General features: G+C 53.1%; 1 protein-coding gene across 4 annotated transcripts in view; it reads left to right on the top strand.

Moving 5' to 3' along the window:
- Nucleotides 1–16,965, top strand: part of LOC108924784 (huntingtin-interacting protein 1-like) — a 37,135-nt gene that overhangs the window by 1,864 nt on the left and 18,306 nt on the right. Inside the window, exons 1-4 of one of the 4 annotated variants that reach the window (XM_018736344.2) lie at nucleotides 1,242–1,687; nucleotides 15,154–15,217; nucleotides 15,315–15,457; nucleotides 16,317–16,373. In XM_018736344.2, coding sequence (XP_018591860.1) covers nucleotides 16,332–16,373 — 42 coding nt within the window. In that variant the 5' untranslated portion in view covers nucleotides 1,242–1,687; nucleotides 15,154–15,217; nucleotides 15,315–15,457; nucleotides 16,317–16,331. Of the gene's footprint in view, nucleotides 1–1,241; nucleotides 1,688–2,456; nucleotides 2,778–6,487; nucleotides 6,798–15,153; nucleotides 15,218–15,314; nucleotides 15,458–16,316; nucleotides 16,374–16,965 lie in introns of those variants that run through there. The other 3 variants (XM_018736343.2, XM_018736342.2, XM_018736341.2) reach the window with 3 other exon arrangements.

Below are 16,965 nucleotides of genomic sequence, written 5' to 3'. Positions count from 1 at the left end.
GCTCTGCGCTTGTCTGTCTGTGTGTGTGTGTGTGTGTGTGTGTGTGTGTGTGTGTGTGGGGCTCTTGTCCTCCTCCACACTTTCTCACAGAGCTTGGAGACACAGGAAAGGAAATTGTTCAAGGCTTCAGTAAACACTGGAATTCATCACGGTCACTGTTCCAGGCATCTGTAAGAAGGAGAGACGCGGGGGGGGACGCGCCGCCTTCCTCCAGGCCCCTGGGAGCGTGAGCCAGTCGTTCAGCCGGAGGAGGCCAACGGAACGCCTGTTGAGACACGCGGATTCTCTCCGCGGTCCGGCACTTGGCTCGGTACTGAGAGCAGTGGCATCAATAATTGAACAGGTGACGCTGAAGAACTTTCTCCGGGGGGCTAATTGTTCTCGTGGCCCCTGGCTCTTTGTGCGCTCTCTCACAATGCTCCCTGCAACAGCTTTTAGTGTCGGCGGCAGGGAGGAGACAGCCAGGCATTCCAGAAAGTTCTGTCTCCCCGCGGGGCGTCCGAGTCAAAGAGGAAAGGGAGGGGGACGGCGGGGTGAGGCTCAATAATGACAGCCTTGCTGACTGTGGCTTTTTCGGGTGGCTGGGGCCGGGGGTCACACCCGGAAACGCCCGGTGGGTTCGGCTCTGCGTTTGCGTTCCAAAGAGGGGCCGAATTATAGATGACGCACCGTGAGCCGGTCGCAGGCACCGCGGTATGTGCTGCATCCACTCCCGCGCCTCGGGAATACGGGTCCCGGCAGCCCCTCCCACGCAGCTCCCGTGGGGAGGATCTCTGCTGTTTTCCACCCCCCCCCATGTGGGCTACTGGGATTAGCACCCTGCACAGACAGATGCATCGCCCATGTCTGCGCCGCTCGGTCACTGGGTCACGATCCCTTTGCAGAATGTGGGCCGATGAAAACAAGCGCATCGCAGAAATAGGTGCTGCTGCGCCGTCGCCCTGTCTCTGTTTACCAGGAGTCGTGACGCTACACCCCCGCTCCGTCCCCCCTTTTATTTGTTTGCCAGTTGAACTTGGCCCATTGCGCTGTGTACAGGCAGCCTTGCAGATATGGGGGGGGGGGCAAATGAATTCCTTTATAAACTCCGTGCCCCTGCTTAGGGTTTCTCTCGTTTTCTCCGCCGTGTGGGAGTCTCCGTGTCCCGGAGTTAACCGTCGGATCGGGGGGCTGCAGGTTCACCTGAGCTGCTTCACCTGAGTTGAACTACAATTTAGAAACAGAACTGGGAGCCAAAGCCTGTATCTGGATTTGTTCATAACTCCAAAGTCATGTTCACCATTAAGTTGCAGTCAGTAAAATGTGAATAATACAGGTGTAATAATACACTTAGTTACAGGTTAGTTTCAATGAAAAGCTCAGCTAAATCAGCGATGAATAAGAAATGTGCTGCAACACATCCGCACCCGAGTCAGTGCTTGTGCTGCCCTTCGCTGCAAGTTTACCGCCCAAGGCAGGGTACGCCCCGGGTGACGCTACGCTTGTAATGAATTGTTTCCATAGCGATACAATTACAGTGTGTTTAAAGTGAGCGAAAACAAAAAGCACGTCTCCTCCAGTACGTCCCGTTCGATAGCAGAGTCCGGTGTTTGTCGGCATCCCGTCGCTTTCTACTTTCTCTATAATGTACACAGCCAGGAAAAGCGTAGTAATGCAGGGATGTGCCTCGAGTCATTTATGAGTACAGGTCTGTAAAAACCTTGCTTTTCACTATAGAAGATAAAAACACTTCTGTAAAAGGTAGCTTTTGTTCAGCAACAGGCACGAATTTTTGAAAATAAAATGAAGGAAATGCTTTTTAAAATAAAGGGTAAATGTTTGAATCTAGGGGGTGCGGTGGCGCAGTGGGTTGGACCAGGTCCTGTTCTCCGGTGGGTCTGGGGTTCGAGTCCCGCTTGCGGTGCCTTGCGACGGACCGGCGTCCCGTCCTGGGTGTGTCCCCTCCCCCTCCAGCCTTACGCCCTGTGTTACCGGGTTGGCTCCGGTTCCCCGCGACCCCGTATGGGACAAGCGGTTCTGAAAGTGTGTGTGTGTGTGTGTGTGTGTGTGTGTGTTTGAATCTCTGAAATTTGGAACTCACAATGTTTGTAACCGAAGCAAGCTGCGTACCGTTGGGCGCTGCTCCCGTCTGCCACGCTAAATCACGTGTTCGTACCGCGGGCAGGCCAGAGCAGCAGTCCTTTCGTGTAGCATGTTCCGGAGGCTCGGTCGGGTGCGGTGCCGTGTATCCGCAGTGTGGTTCTGCGCTCCGTTCTGGACCCCCACCCCCCCAGGACGGGCTCCACCGAGGGCCCGCAGTCGTGTTCCGTGTCCAGTCGCTCTCCCTGCGCACGCTCCCACTCGCTTGTGCGCAGGATCGGCGCAAACACAAGTGCGTTTCTTTGGTTTTTGTCTCGACATTCACAGTACTCGAGCGATTCCTTTTGCCTGTGAGTGCAGGAGCGCATCCCACAATTCCCCTGTGCTACGGTGCCGTGCCGAATTTCTAACGGGGACGATAGCGTGCTCAGACCTTCCGGGAGCTTTCTGGATCTGAGGCTGCGCGGGTGGCGGATGCGGAGCGACGTCCCGTTCCCAGGAGCCCCATCCAGGCCGCGCTGTTATTATATCCGCCGTGTGTTTGTTTTGCAGGCGGGAGAAAGGCCCCGCCCCCAGCTGCCGCCCTCCCTCTTGCTTTATTTAGTGGCTGCTGTGTGCTGCGGAATGTGCCAGAAGGACGCGGATCAGCAGGTCTGCGATGGAAGGGGCTCTCGAGTGCACATCCTCTCATGGCTGACGTGAGCGACCCCCTCCCGTGACAGGAAGTGTTTGTATTTTCCTTTCTCATGAAGAGCCCCCATGGCCACTGTCTCTGCTGTGGGGCCCCGGGGTAAAGAGGCGGGGTCCAGTCCGCGGCAGGGCCCTCGCTGCCATCGCGGCCGCCGACTGGCACGCTAATCGGTACCCAAGAGGCCGTGGAATGCGGCGGGGGTGGGGGCGCGGCCCCGGCATCCCCCGAGGGACAGGAGGAGAGCGATGGGGCAGGCCGAGACAGGCGTGTTCTAATCGCTGCCGTCCCACAACCCGGGGCCCAGATGATGTACCGTAAGAATTTCCGGAAGCGCCGTGTCTCCGCCGGGATCTCGGCTTGCGAAGCTGAACACGCTCAGAGCTTCGGTGCTGCTGTTTGAGGGCGTCAGGGGAACCCCCCCCCCCCAGCTTCTTTTTTGTGTTTATTCATTCACTTATGGACTTTTGTTAATCCAGATACAGTATAATTCAAACATTTTTACAAAGCATTACACAGACATTGGAGACATGGAATGTGGATCAACTGTTGATCTTCCGGGTGGGGAAAAAAGTGGAATACTTCAGTGATCCAGATTCTGCGTTCGTACAGGGAACATCACATATCGACTGTAATAGTAAAATACTCTTCCTTACCATGTTTGTCAGAGCACCCGGTGTAAAATGCATTAAATTTGAGGTAAGGAGTCACTGCTATGGCGGTCCAGTAGAAAGAGCGGCAGGAACGCTGGGACCTCTCGTGTTGGGTCGATCGGCTCTGAATGCCAGGCGTCCTGCCTTTGGACTCTCCTGCTAATGATGATGAGAAGATGTGCTGTGAAGCGCTCGCTGGCCAAAATAAACTCGCTCGTGGTGCAGCGGCGCTCTGATGTCTCTGTTGGCTGAGGAGGGCGCCTTCTGGTACTTTCCTGTACTTCCAGTCAGCAGCTGGAACACAGACAGATTTCCTGCACAGGTAGGGCAGCAGGAAGTGTAGGGTCGTATCCTCAACGCTGTTGGTTTCAGTCACAAGTAGGGCCCTGCTGTGGTACGTTTATGTTATATTAATTTATCTCAGACTTCTTTCCAAAGCAAATTACAGCTTTCTTACACTGATTTACACATTTATATAGCAGGGTAATTTTTGTTGTATCAGTTTAGGGTAAATACCTTGATTTAGAGTATTACAGCAGGATTTGAACCTGGGTCATCTGAGTCCAGAGGCAGCAGCTCTAACCAAAACACCACCTGCTGGCCCTAATTAAACCAAATTGCTCCAGTAATATACAATATTTTAATTCGTAAACAGACAAAAAGATTAAAAAACAGGCAGGGGGGAGGTGTAAAGTAGTAGTAATAATAATAATAATAATAAAATAATAATAATAATAATAATAATAATAAACCAATAATAAGAATCTCTGCACCAGATTTCTAATTCGTATCAGTATGAGCACACAGCTCTGCAAAGTCATCTAGGCTTCCTGGTGTGTTATCGCCAGTGTAAATCAAAAATAAATGTTAAATATTTGGCCAGGCTTACAGCAAATTTGTTGTAACACATCTTAACCCCTTAACACAAAAGTCATTACGCTTGTTGAAATATTGACGGGAACGTGCAGGTTGCTGCTCTTCGCTTGACCTCATTGGGTGGTTTTTCATTAATTATGATTGACTGAGTTGTTGATGAAACGATCAATCCACATGATCGAAATAACAATGTGACTCACTGTTGTTTTGAAGCTTTAAACCCCTTTTATGTTACGATTTCACATCGTTCATAGTGCACGTAATGAATACGAGCAAAGGTTTATTTCAGCGAAACACTTTCCTTACAACGATGTTTTCAGTTGTTGCTGGACTTTCATCTGGTAAGTAATTCATGGATTATGCTGATTCGACCCGATGAAGTTCCATATTAACACTGAACACTATTGAATTTCTCTGTAGTTTTTGTATTCATCAGAGAATGTGACCATCCACCTAGTGAAAACACTGCCTACTGCCTGTCACATGGACAGTCTCAGCCAATCAGACCCCTCGATTAAGGTAAATATAGTATCAGAGCTCAAAATAGCACATTGAATGTTACATAGTTACCAGGTGCTTTGCCCCAAAGTGATTTACAGTGTTGAGCTGCAAGTCCACTGTGGACTGACTGCTTCCACCACGCCAGGCTCAAGTCAGTCATCAACAAATAGTGCAAAAGGACACCGTGTGTGTGTGTGTTCCAAGCCCAGTCTTGTTCAGTGTGATCTAGATAACCTGCCTCTTTTGATTTTGCTCTTTCCTTTCTTCCATACTCTCCTGCCTGTTGCTACAGGCCCTTGTGCCTCGGTGTACTTTGTGCCATGGTAAATAACCTCCTTACTAACTTGAGTCCAACGCAAACCCTGTCCTATCCTATGTGGGGATACTGATTTCCCCATTTAAAAAGTGGTAATTTTTACAGTAAGTATTCTGAGGAGGTCATATTCATTTATTTGCAGATTGAAAGACACAAGCAGGGATCTTGTGCTCTTTTTCTTCATACTGTAAACATCCGCAGGCCAAAGTGTGACAAAGTGTGTGTCCAGGATGTGTCGGTGCACAGCTTCATGTCCCTGACTGGACAAGTACAGTACAGATAATGAGTCAAAGTATGAGCATGAAAAGACACACTACACACAATCGCTTTGCACACGCCCTGTGTTGCCGGGTAGGCTCCGGTTCCCCCGCGACCCTGTATGGAACAAGCGGTTCAGAAAGTGTGTGTGTGTGTGTATTATAAGATACAGTATGATGGTGTTGTTACCATGCATACGAACAGCTGCTCTTGGTGTTTCAACTAATTTCGGTGACATCATTTCCATCGGGGATCCCACTGTTTTTTCCCGTAGGAAATAGTGGTAAAAAGGACCCCTGACAACGTAAATTCGCCTCTGTGTGTGTGTGTGTGTGTGTGTAGTAGAAAGATTTAAATGGTGTTTTGACATTCGTTACTAGAAACATTATCATATGGAATATGGTACCATGCTTGCACGAAACGGCAGTACCCCTAATAACAATGAAGGTGATAACGAAAAATCCAGCGCAGTTACTCGCAGGAACACAGTAGTAGACGAGAGCAGCGGTTGTGTGTGTGTGTGTGTGTGTGTGTGTGTGTCTGGCCCCACGGAGGACACGTGCACTCGGGGAGGGGTCATTCACAAGCAGACCTCAGCTTTGCGCGTTTACGGAGGCAAAAATAAAGCGAAATTTAAAAAAATCTGGGCCCTCCCGTGTTACGTGCGCTGTGCACCGAGAGGGGGCGACACCCGCACACACAGCTACGTCAAAGGCGCGGTGAAGTCATCGTACCGACAGCAACATTGTTTCTTTTTAGCTGCTGTTGCATTTGCCTCTTGTCTCCGTACGTTCGTTGTTTGCGTGTTTGTATAGTACACACACGCACCAGAACAGTATCAGTTGGTCTTGAGGAGGTTCACCCTCTTCATCATGTAAATACTGTGCATTTTACTATGAGGGAAAAGTAAATTTGATGGAAAGGCGCCGCGAACGGCTTTTCGGGTGACGCCGGAGTCCTACTCGCACGTCCGAGTGCCGCGGGTCGCCATGGCGATGAAGGGTCTCGCGTCGGGATTTCCGGCGCGCGATGCCGTCGCCGCCACCGCCCCCCTCCCTCTCCCTCTCCCTCTCCCCGCCCCCCTCCCCCCTCCCCTCTCCCAGTCCGTGGTGCGGAGCAGCAGAGTACGGGCTCGTCTGCTGCTCGGGCTCCGGCTCCTCAGCGGTGGGAAACCATCGAACGGTCCGATCCATCGATCGATCGATCGATTAGCCGATCGCTGTTGGGGACACTCCCCCCCAACCCCCTGCAAGCAACACCACCGTCCTCTACAGGGGGAGGTGTGTGTGGCCGATCCAGGCTGCCCCCACCCCCCCGAGTCCGGACCCATGTGGAGCTGAGCTGCCCGCACTGCGCCGCCTCAGTCTCACCGCCGACCCCCCCCCACCCGTGCACGCGCTCGGGAGACATGGATCTCGCCAAAATGGTACGCTGTGTGTGTGTGTGTGTGTGTGTGTGAGTGAGTGAGCGAGCGAGCGAGCGAGTGAGAGAGAGAGTAGTGTGTGTAGCTCTGGAGCGCAGTGTGCCTGTGTTTATGTACGTGCGCGCGCTCGCTCGCTCGCTAGCTCACAGTCTGTGCAGTCAGTCAGTGTACCTGTGTGTGTGTGAGTGAGTGAGCGCCGTGTCCGCGCTGTGACGTGTGTACGCTGCTCTGCTTGTGCTCTTCTCTCTTAGAGTCTTACTGTACGTTACGGCCGCCGTCGTATCTGTCAGCAGCTATAAGTAATAGTATCTATCCGGCTCGGACCGCGCTCTGTCTGTTCGTCTGTGTGTATGTATATAATTGCCGTGTAACACGGTTCCTTTGGAGTCCTGCGCTTTGCGCGCGCGCGCGTGTGTGTGTGTGTCTGTCTTTCCCTCCCTCCTTCTTTTCCTTTTTCCTTCCTTCCTTCCTTCCTCCCTCTTACTTCCTGCCGCCTCGCGACCAGACGGACGGGTTCCGGCCGTTTGTAGGGCTGCCCGCGAGAGCGGAGCGCGAGCGTCCTGCCCCCGAGAAACCGTTAGAAAAACGCGCCAAAACGGACGCTCGCTACGACGGTAGCCTGCAGAGACACAGTAAAACACACAGTAAAACCGAGTGCTGAAAATTTGTGGACGGAGTATTTAGAAGATAATGAAAAAAAAAACGTACGAAGAGCGTGATCATGTGGTAAAAGTAAAGGTAAAAGGGCTGAAGCTGCAGTAAAACGGGGCCTCAGGACAGAACGCCTGGAAGAATAGTGGGGAATGGAAGGGACGGAGGGGACGAAGGGGAACAGTGGGGATGGCGGGGAACGGATAGGGCAACGGAGGGGAACGGAGCGACAGAGAGGACGGTGGGGAATGGTGGGGAACAGAGAGGACAGTGGGGATGACAATGGAGGATGGAGAGGACGGTGGGGACAGAGACAGCGGTGGGGAACGGAAAGGATGGAGGGGAATGGTGAGGAACGGAGAGGACAACGGAGACGGCAATGGGGAATGGAGAGGACGGTGATGGCGGTGGGGAACAGTGAGGACGGAGGGGACAAAGATGGCGGTGAGGAATGGAGAGGACGGAGAGGAATGGTGGGGAATGGAGAGAACAATGCAGACAGCGATGGGGGACGGAGAGGACGGTGGGGAATGGAGAGGACAATGGAGACGGCAATGGGGAATGGTGAGGAACGGAGAGGACAACGGAGACAGCAGTGGGGAACAGAGGACGGTGATGGCGGTGGGGAACAGTGAGGACGGAGGGGACGAAGATGACGGTGGGGACAGAGACAGCGGTGGGGAACAGAAAGGACTGAGGGGAATGGAGAGGACAATGCAGACGGCGATGGGGGACGGAGAGGATGGAGGGGAATGGTGGGGAACAGAGAGGACAATGGAGAGGGCGGTGGGGGACGGAGACGGCAGTGGGGAACGGAGAGGACGGTGATGGCGGTGGGGAACAGCGAGGACGGAGGGGACGAAGATGGCGGTGGGGAATGGAAAGGATGGAGGGGGACGGAGAGGACGGGCACGTGCACCGAGGGCACTCGCAGCCTCCCCAGTACGGCTCCTCCAGGCCGGATGCTCCAGGCCAGACATCCCGTGTCCCTCCTGCGTGCAGAAACGTCTTGTGGACGTGAGTTAGCGGAAGTGTTCCTGAGGCTCACAAACAGGCTGCCTGTTACAATCCGCCCGTGAACTAGAACAGCAAATAGCTGATCAATGAGGACACACCTCGCAGGAACACGCAACTCTTAATTTTTCAGGTGCACTCATTTTGGACGTCTGGTTGTCCACACGACAGGTACGTTTCCCTGCCCCATCATCTTTTCACCTGTCCGGTTGGGGAACATGCGAGGAGCAAAAAAAGGAGTGTGTGTGTCTGTGTGTCTGTGTGTGCGCGTGCACGCGCATGTGTACATGTATGTATACGTATATACGTACTTCTAAAAAATACACGTATTTCTATACTGGCCTTCTATGGGCCTGAACTCAACACGTTCACTGTTGACACTTTAGATGAGAAAAACAAATTGCAGCGAGAATAAATGTGAAAGAATCACTAAAACACGCTGCTCACGGTGTAAAGGGAAGTGGCCCAAAGAGCGACATACGCAGCTGCTTTGCTTTGTCGTTCGAAATTTGCACCCTTTCTACGTGACGAGTTTTGCATCGAGCGCGGTTTCATTTTCACCTCGGCTGGTTCTCCAGCTCTCCGTCCGAGCTATTCCTCCTCTCCGACCGCTTCCGATCGTGTCGAGGAGCAGAGACGTTTTCTCGCTTGTTGTTTTTTGTAGAATGCATGAGAAAGAAAGGAAAACGGTTCGGTTGACAGTGCTGTTAGTGTCAGGTAAAAACAGTGTAATGTTTATTCCTACCGATGGTGAGGGGTTACGTGGTGTCTCAGAGTCAGAGAGGGGCTCCGGAACACCATGTCTCCAGGGTGCGTGTGTGTTTGTCGGAGTTACGCTCTCCGCTGCCCGTGCACTTTTGTTTTCCCTCGCTTGCAAACGCTCTGCAGGAAGTGCGTGATAAATAATGAGAAGTGGATGTGCTGGAAGGATGAGCTGAGGTGAGGTGACCTGCTGCGGACGCTCCTCACGCTCGTCCGAGTTGTGCTGGAACAAGGACCTGTGCTCTGCCGCCCTCGAGCCGAGCGACCTCGCTGCCCTGGACGCAGGGTGTGTGCCGTACCGCAAAGTACAGTATGTACCATGTTTTCCTATGAACCGAGGTTCTGTGTGACGGGTCTTTGCACCCCAGTCTTCTTCTGGTTCAGCTGGACCGGTTAGCGCTGAGTCAGCTGTACACTTTGTGCAGCTCTGCATTTGAGCAAAGTCCCGTCTTTGATACATTGATACATAGATAGAAGTCCCTGCGTGAACCTCCTGCTTCCTGCCCGCAGTACTGTTGGTTGCACAGACGATGTGCGGATTGCTGGATACGCGGAGAGCCTGCTGGACCTTGGAGGAAGTCGCAGGATGCGACGGCACCGTACGAACGCAGGGGTGACAGCAGAACAACAAGTGTGATCTAGTGTAAAAACACACGAGTAAAAAGTAAAATGTAGTAGATGCGGCTCAGTCCCCCCCAAGGCCCATGTGGCGCGTGCTGCTCAAGTGCACAGTTTCACTCCGAAGGCCGCAGCGGCGCATGCCTCGGAGCCTCAGTGGAGCGCTTGTCTCGAGAGTCTTTCTTGAATCTTCTTTTGTCACACCTGTCACGTCTCAGCTGCGCCTCGGGCCCCGTGCATGTGCGCGCGCACACGCACAACGGCCCATCGTGCGGCTCTGAAAGCAGGTGCTGGCTTGTGTGACCAAATCGCACGTCTTTTTATTTATTTATGATGCTTGTGTTCTGCTGTGAGTCCTGTGGGTGCGATCAGCCCCACCCTCTCTGGTGTGTGTGTGTGTGTGTGTGGGGACAGAGGAGTGGAATGTGATGTCCTTCCCTGGTTACAGCCCTGAAATCTCGCCATTTGTGCACACGGACAGACTTTGCCGGGCACCCGGCTTCCCGTTCCAGCTTCCTGAGCCGAGTCCGTGTTCAGGAAGCGCCGCAAAAACAGTGCTGCGAGTGTTTCGGACCCGGAGGGAGCTTATTCACCGGAATGCGCCGAAAGCATCTTAATTAGGTCCCCTTGCGCGCCGCCGCCACCGCCGCGGGCCTAGTAGAGCGAGATGGCCGGGGCCGACAGCCGCTCTCTTACCCTTTTATGGTCATCGCCGGGTTTGTGCCTTTAGCCATTTGTGTCGGGCTTCTAAGAAGGGAAATTTACAGCGTTCAGCGGGTTTTGGATTCTTTCACACACTAGGCACTGAACAGTGCGCTACGGGAGGCCTTTACGTGGCCGCAGTAGGTTTGGTGACCCCAAAGGGAAAGTGTTTTGGGATTTACTCTACACTTGGTTCCACCTTCTGCAGCAGCTACTTCTCAGTCGCTGAGGTTCCTCTGCAGGCCGAGTGGACATGTGCTCCGGTCCATTTGGTGGAATCACTCCTCCAAAGGGACTCGCAGCGCTAACCTACCGCAGACTGTTTGTTTGTCTTTTATCGCCAGCATCAGCTCAGGGTGTTTTGCTCAAGGGTACAATGGCAAAAGTGGGATTCGAACCCAAGTCTTTCAGTGGAGTGCTGCAGCTCTAACTACTGCGTCACCTGTTGCCCTGCAAGTGTGCAGTTTTTGAAGATATGCAGTGCCTTGATTTGTGTGTGTGTGTGTGTGTGTGTGTGTGTGTGTGTATGTATGCGTGTGCATGTATGCGCGCGCGTGTGTGTGGACCCAGTGGGACAAAGCCGATTGGCTCCTTGTCCCCGTCTGCTACCACATGGTTTGAGGTGGAAAGTGCCACTCAAGTCCACTGTGAGTAAATGTTCCCTAAAAGGCCTTGTGGTGCAGCGCCCCTTCTGGGCACGGGGACCTTTCGGGGGATTGGGGGGGCAGGGGGCGAGGGCGAGGGCGAGGGCGGGGGCGGGTTCGTATTCCTGTGTTCACACAATGCTGGATTTGTTTCGCTTTAAGGGTGTGTGTTTTCGTTAAAGGAAGTGGACAGATATTTTTGGTTCTTTATTTTGCGTCTTGCACCCACCCTACAGATGAGTGAGGTCACCATTTACACAGCGATGCTCAGAAGGGGTGTGTTACACCTCCCCAACCCCCCGCCCCCCCTCCCAGCCAAACCCGACATGGACTTCACTTTGTGGGAGCTGAACGCAGTATGAAGCTGCTGCTTTCAGGCCTTCGCTTTTTCTGACTGCAATTTTATTTCATATTTTCAGAAGAGTAATCGTTAACTGTTCTCGTTGTCGCCCACAGGTCGACCTTCTGGGGGGACGGCGGGGGGGGGGGGGGGGGGGGTCACTACGTACAGCGTGAGCAAGTGAACCCTGCATTCTTGAGGTCAGCGAAAGATCTTCTGTGAGGGAGTGTGTGCTGTAGGAAGGGCTGCGCTCGTCTTGACAAACTGGACACTTCCTGTGCCATAACAGGGGAGCTTGTGCTGGTGTCCCCTCACAGGAAGTGTGTCCACGCCTGAGCGAAAGCTGTGCCTGCTGACCACACACTCCAGCGGTCAACAGCTGCCTCTGTCACTACATTCGCTGCACGTTGTCAGCATTAGCGGGTCCAGGCAGGAGTCCAGAAGTGCAGTCACATTTGCTGCCTTTGGCTTGCTGTCCCCCAGTGTCCATCGGCCACTTGTGGTCCTGTCCACTGTGGCTCCGCTGACTGTCCTCTCCAGAACATTTCTCTCAGTAGTGTACCAAAGTCTGCATTGACAAGCATTGAAGAATGAGGAAGTGGTTTTTGCAGAAAGTGTGTCCACAGGTCTTGTGTAACACAGGTCTGCGCGCACACGTGTTACAGTGTGTCCACTCTGAGGAAATGACACAGAGGCGACGCCCCCCCGTCATCTGGCAGGAAGATAAACACGTTGTCGCTGCTCATATGAACATACAACACGAGGACACGTTACTCGTTGTTTGCGTGTGTCGCAAATGTCGGCGCATCTTAATACGCATGAGGTGTTCTGCATTGACGCAAACAGTTATTTAACCTGGTGGGCACTTTCCCGTAAAGCGCTGTACAACACAGTAAGGAAACACTTGAAATAGAGGCGTGTGGCCGTTGGAGCCCGTTTGGTTGCTCCAATATCGCATAGAGTATGTTGGTCGCCGCACACGCTGTTGATGGATGTTGCAGAAAAGGTCATTGTGACAGATGGTGTTATGCAAGTTTGTGGAGCTGTTAAGAAATCGGGAGAAGTGGCACTGAAAGAGATGTGTCTTGAGGATTCAGCAGTTCTGAGGGACAGAGGGGCCTCATTCCACCACATTGGGCTCCTGCAGACTGTCGTTGCCAAAGAGCCAAATGTGCAGGACCGCAGGGCTCCTGGTCCAAAAAGTGGATTCAGCAGCTCAAGATTCATGGCAACTGCCTCTGTGCTTCTGAAGTCTGTCAGGCGGCAGCGGGTGTGAGGAGATCGCGGACTGATTCTCGTGGTTCTCTCTGCAGGCTGCGAGAGGCATCAGGAGCGGTCGGCCATCTGCTGAGCTGTCTGGGCTGCTTCTGACAGTCACTTTTATTGGACCGCAATGGCTTCATGTCCATAGGCCCCCCTCCCTGGAGGCAGGCCGGGCGACCGTAGCCACAAGGTCCCAGCATGACCTGTCTAGCAGCATCAGGTGTGCGGCGTGGTCATGCTCAGCAGTTCTGGCTCCGAGTGTGTGCCGCGTGTGCAGGGTGTGCCGTAGGCGACATGGATACCATGTTAATAATGTAAGAGCTTGTGTGGTTACCAGGCTCAGTGTGTCACTGCTCCTTTCCTCCCTTTGGTTAAAGGCTTAATTTTTTTTCCTTTATCCGTGTTGAACAGACTCCTGTGTTCCTTCGCTTACTTCTTTGATTTTCATCTTGAATATACATTTGTAAATGCAGCAGCAAAGCTCTTGTTTAGTGTGTGAAAAGTCAGTAAAATGTATGTTTTATAAAAAAGACGATCTTTGATTGACAAACACATCAGGATCTGTAAAAAAAAAAAAACCTCCAGTAAGCAATAAGGAATTGGGTCTGTTTCTCCTGTTCCCTGTTGCTGTGTTACCCTGTTCCCTTGTTCTCTTGTTCTCCTGTCCCGGTGTTCCTGCGCCTGCCGTGAAAACACAGGATGTCCATTTATTATGTTGTACTGCTTGGTTCCCTTGGTTTACTTTGGTTTGTACTGTAGTGTCGTACCTCGCCCTCCTGTGTCTGAGGAGCCATGCTCCCGACCGACTGGCGCTGCTGCCCTCTCCCTGTCTGTGTGTGGGCCGCTTGAGCGGGACGCTCCAAAATAGCCGTGTTCCAAATCCAGCGGCTATTTCGGCTCCCGCCTCCCGATCGCGCTTCCCCCCCCGATGCCTCGACCTGACGTCACACACCGAAACATGCACACGCGTATTGTAGCGCATGCTTCGAGTCCAGGCCTCGTGTGTAGTGGGTGCTCAACAGGGTGGTCGACTTTTGCCCCCAGCTGTAGTAGCCTTGAGTAAGGTACTTACTCTAAAGGGCTCCGGTAAAATTACCCAGCTGTATCAATGAGTAAGTAACAGTAAATAACACCTGAACGCTGTACGTCGCTCTGTCCTGCACACACCGCACTCACACAACAGCGTCCCATGCAGCGAAAGAGCCCTGCATCCCTTCCTGATCACATAGAGCCGCGTTTCATAGGGCCACAAAGCTGAGAGCTGCAACGCGTCCCGCACCCTGTGCCCGCGGCGTCGCCGGGGTCGGCCGTGTAAGGGGTGTAGCCGCGTCTTCCTTGAGTCTCCTTCTCGATCCAGAGTAACACTGGAGTGCAGCAGTCCCGTGCGAGTGTGTCACTTTGCGCTCTCCGCCTTTACACAGGCGTGGCGGCATGAAGCTGCTGGGTGTATGATCACAGCCCGTTGGCTGAGCCCTGCCTCTTGAGTTGGCAGTTGTGTGTCTCTCTCTGTGTGTGTGGGTGTGTGTGCGCGCAGGCGCTGCACCCTCAACTCACTCAGGCCTTGTGTCTCCTGTGTCTTCACGTCCCATTTGTCCAGCTGTGTGGCCGACAGTAGGAGCTTTGTGTGCGTGTGTGTGTGTCCCTGACTTTCCTTCTGAAGCGGCTCCCTCCCTGCACTGCGGTAACAGCGCTGTGCTACACTCCTCTACCTCCAGCTGCCTGGTGGTCCCACTGACAAGGGGTCCAAAGTCATCTCACTTTTGGCTCCAATGTGCTCAAATGAACTCCCACTATCCCTCAGAGCTGCTGAATCCCTTCCAGCACTCAGAAAGAGTCTCAAGGCTCATCTCTTTCAGACCCGTTTCGCTCCTGAGCTCCTGACACCTTCGTAGGCTCATGCGTCATCACCTGCCGCTTCTCATGTCCCCGTTTTCCTTCCTGCTCACGTGTCACTGCTGTGGAGCACTTTGGAACCAAGTGGAATATGAGAGCGGCTATGGCGTATGAAATGGAATAGACGAGCTGTACTTCAGCCTTGGTGTGTGTGTGTGTGTGTGTGTGTGTGGAGAGAGAGAGAGAGAGAGTGCCCTGTGTCTGCTGTGAGATGCCCTTCTGTTCGCTTTGAGCTGGACGTTGCTCTGCAGAAGCGCCTCTTTCCGATGTCTCGGTGTCATGCGACTCTGAACTGAAGAGCGGCGCCCAGGTAATGCTTGAGAGCGCAGCACAGCTCCCGGTCACCGGCGTCTCGTGGCACCGCTCACACACACCACCGGAGCTCCCCTGTGGACAGACAAACACACGTTTGGCGTGTGAAGTGGGATTCTGTTTTTCACTGCTCTCCTCCTCTTCTTGTCCTTCTGCGCAGACTGTGAGCATCAACAAGGCCATCAACACCCAGGAGGTGGCTGTGAAGGAGAAGCATGCCAGGAATATCCTTTTGTGTCCGGTGTGTGTGCGCATGTGCATATCAGTGCGTGTGTGTGTACGCCGCTCGCACCCCATCTTGTCCTTGACGATCGGCCCCACCCTGCATTCTGGGCACGCACCATGAGAGAGGCGCTCACACCTTCTGGGCGGCGGCCAACCGGCTGCCCCTGTCCAGCAACGCCGTGCTCTGCTGGAAGTTCTGCCACGTTTTCCACAAGCTGCTGCGCGACGGACACCCCAACGTGAGTGTAGCAGCTGGCAACGGAGATGCCGACACATACTACACACCGCCAAAGGCGTGCCGCTGTGCGCACCTCTGCTTTTGCTGAACAGGACTGCCACATACACAGCGCACAACATCACGGGTGTAACTCGCTGTGTGTGTGTGTGTGTGGAAGGGGAACAGAACGGAGGAGAATGGAATGAACAAGTGAAGCAGTGGGGTGCTTCTCTACGAACCTCATACAGGACTGCAGTAAAGGGCTATGTGCTGTATTCGTGTGTGTAGTAACGCCACGCTCTCTTAAAAGTAACGTTTAAAATCGACGTTTGATGCCACTTGTTCACGGATTTATCCCTTCATCGTGTGCAGCATTTCTTAGCATTTCTCCATTTGCTCTTAAGGGCAAAGGAAGAGCAGACAGGAGCTGTAAACACCGCTGAAGTGCGGTAAACGACTGCGTTCCTGCCCTCCTGCCTTGTTTAGGTGCGTTTTACTGCCAACTAGTGGCTGTACGTGGAAATGCAGGTGGCGTTCGCTCCGCAAAAGGAGGAGGCTTGTGAAAAGGTAGATGCGGAAAACGCAGTTAAACGTAGATGAGAGGGAGGAGAAGTGTTTATCTTTGACAATTCGCAACCCCAACATTCGTAGCACGAGGCCTCAGCGTAGTGCAGAGACGCGCTCGTCCAAAGCTCCCCGTGACATGTTGACCTGCCAACAGGTGTGTGTAGGGCAGCGTGTTGGCGTGGCAGCGCGGACGCCGTTTTACTGCTCAGGAGGAGCTGGAATGCGCCGATTGGCTGGAAACTGCTCTTTGCTGGAGTGGAGCGCTGCTCCTCGTGGCTCATGTCTCACCTCAGGGTGTCTCTCTTTGTGTCCAGGTCATTAAGGACTCAATGAGGAACAAGGCGGACCTGAGTGACATGAGCAGGATGTGGGTGAGTTCCATAGCAAGGGCGCCACGCACCGGCGTTATGAGATGCATGACGACGCGTTCTTCCACTCGACTGCTGTCACGCTGGAACCGCACTCGTGTGTCACATTGCAGCGGTGTTTCTGGATGGCAGAGACTGGAGCTGTGGGTTTGAGGCTGACTGTACCAGGATGAAAAGTTGGCTTGGTGACTGTGTGTGTGTGTGTGTGTGTGTGTGTGTGTGTGTGTGCGCGTGAGCGTGTGCGTGTGCGTTTTTTTTTAGTGTGACTAGTTTGCCTTATCATACAACAAAAAATGACTGATGAAAAATGAGACCTTTATGTATAGGAGAGGATTATTATTGAGGACATTGTCAGGGCATTCCATTAACTCTGTTCTCTCACAACATTTTGCTCGATACACCATCGTTTGTCACTTACCTTCCGCAACACATGTATACTGTACACACACACACACAGATCTGGTGTCTCAATCCCTGAATGTCTTCATCCCTGTTCTTTACTGTCAGCTGAGCCGTTTTCTGACCTAATCCAGTCCGTTAACCTGTTCGTTACTGTGGAAACGGAGATTCCTCGACTTCAGGTGGGGTTCGAATG

This window comes from Scleropages formosus, chromosome 3 (assembly GCF_900964775.1).
Source record: "Scleropages formosus chromosome 3, fSclFor1.1, whole genome shotgun sequence".
NCBI classification, from domain to species: Eukaryota; Metazoa; Chordata; class Actinopteri; order Osteoglossiformes; family Osteoglossidae; genus Scleropages; species Scleropages formosus.
The sequence above is the reverse complement of the archived record's forward strand: the minus strand, read 5'-3'. Positions and strand labels throughout refer to the sequence as shown.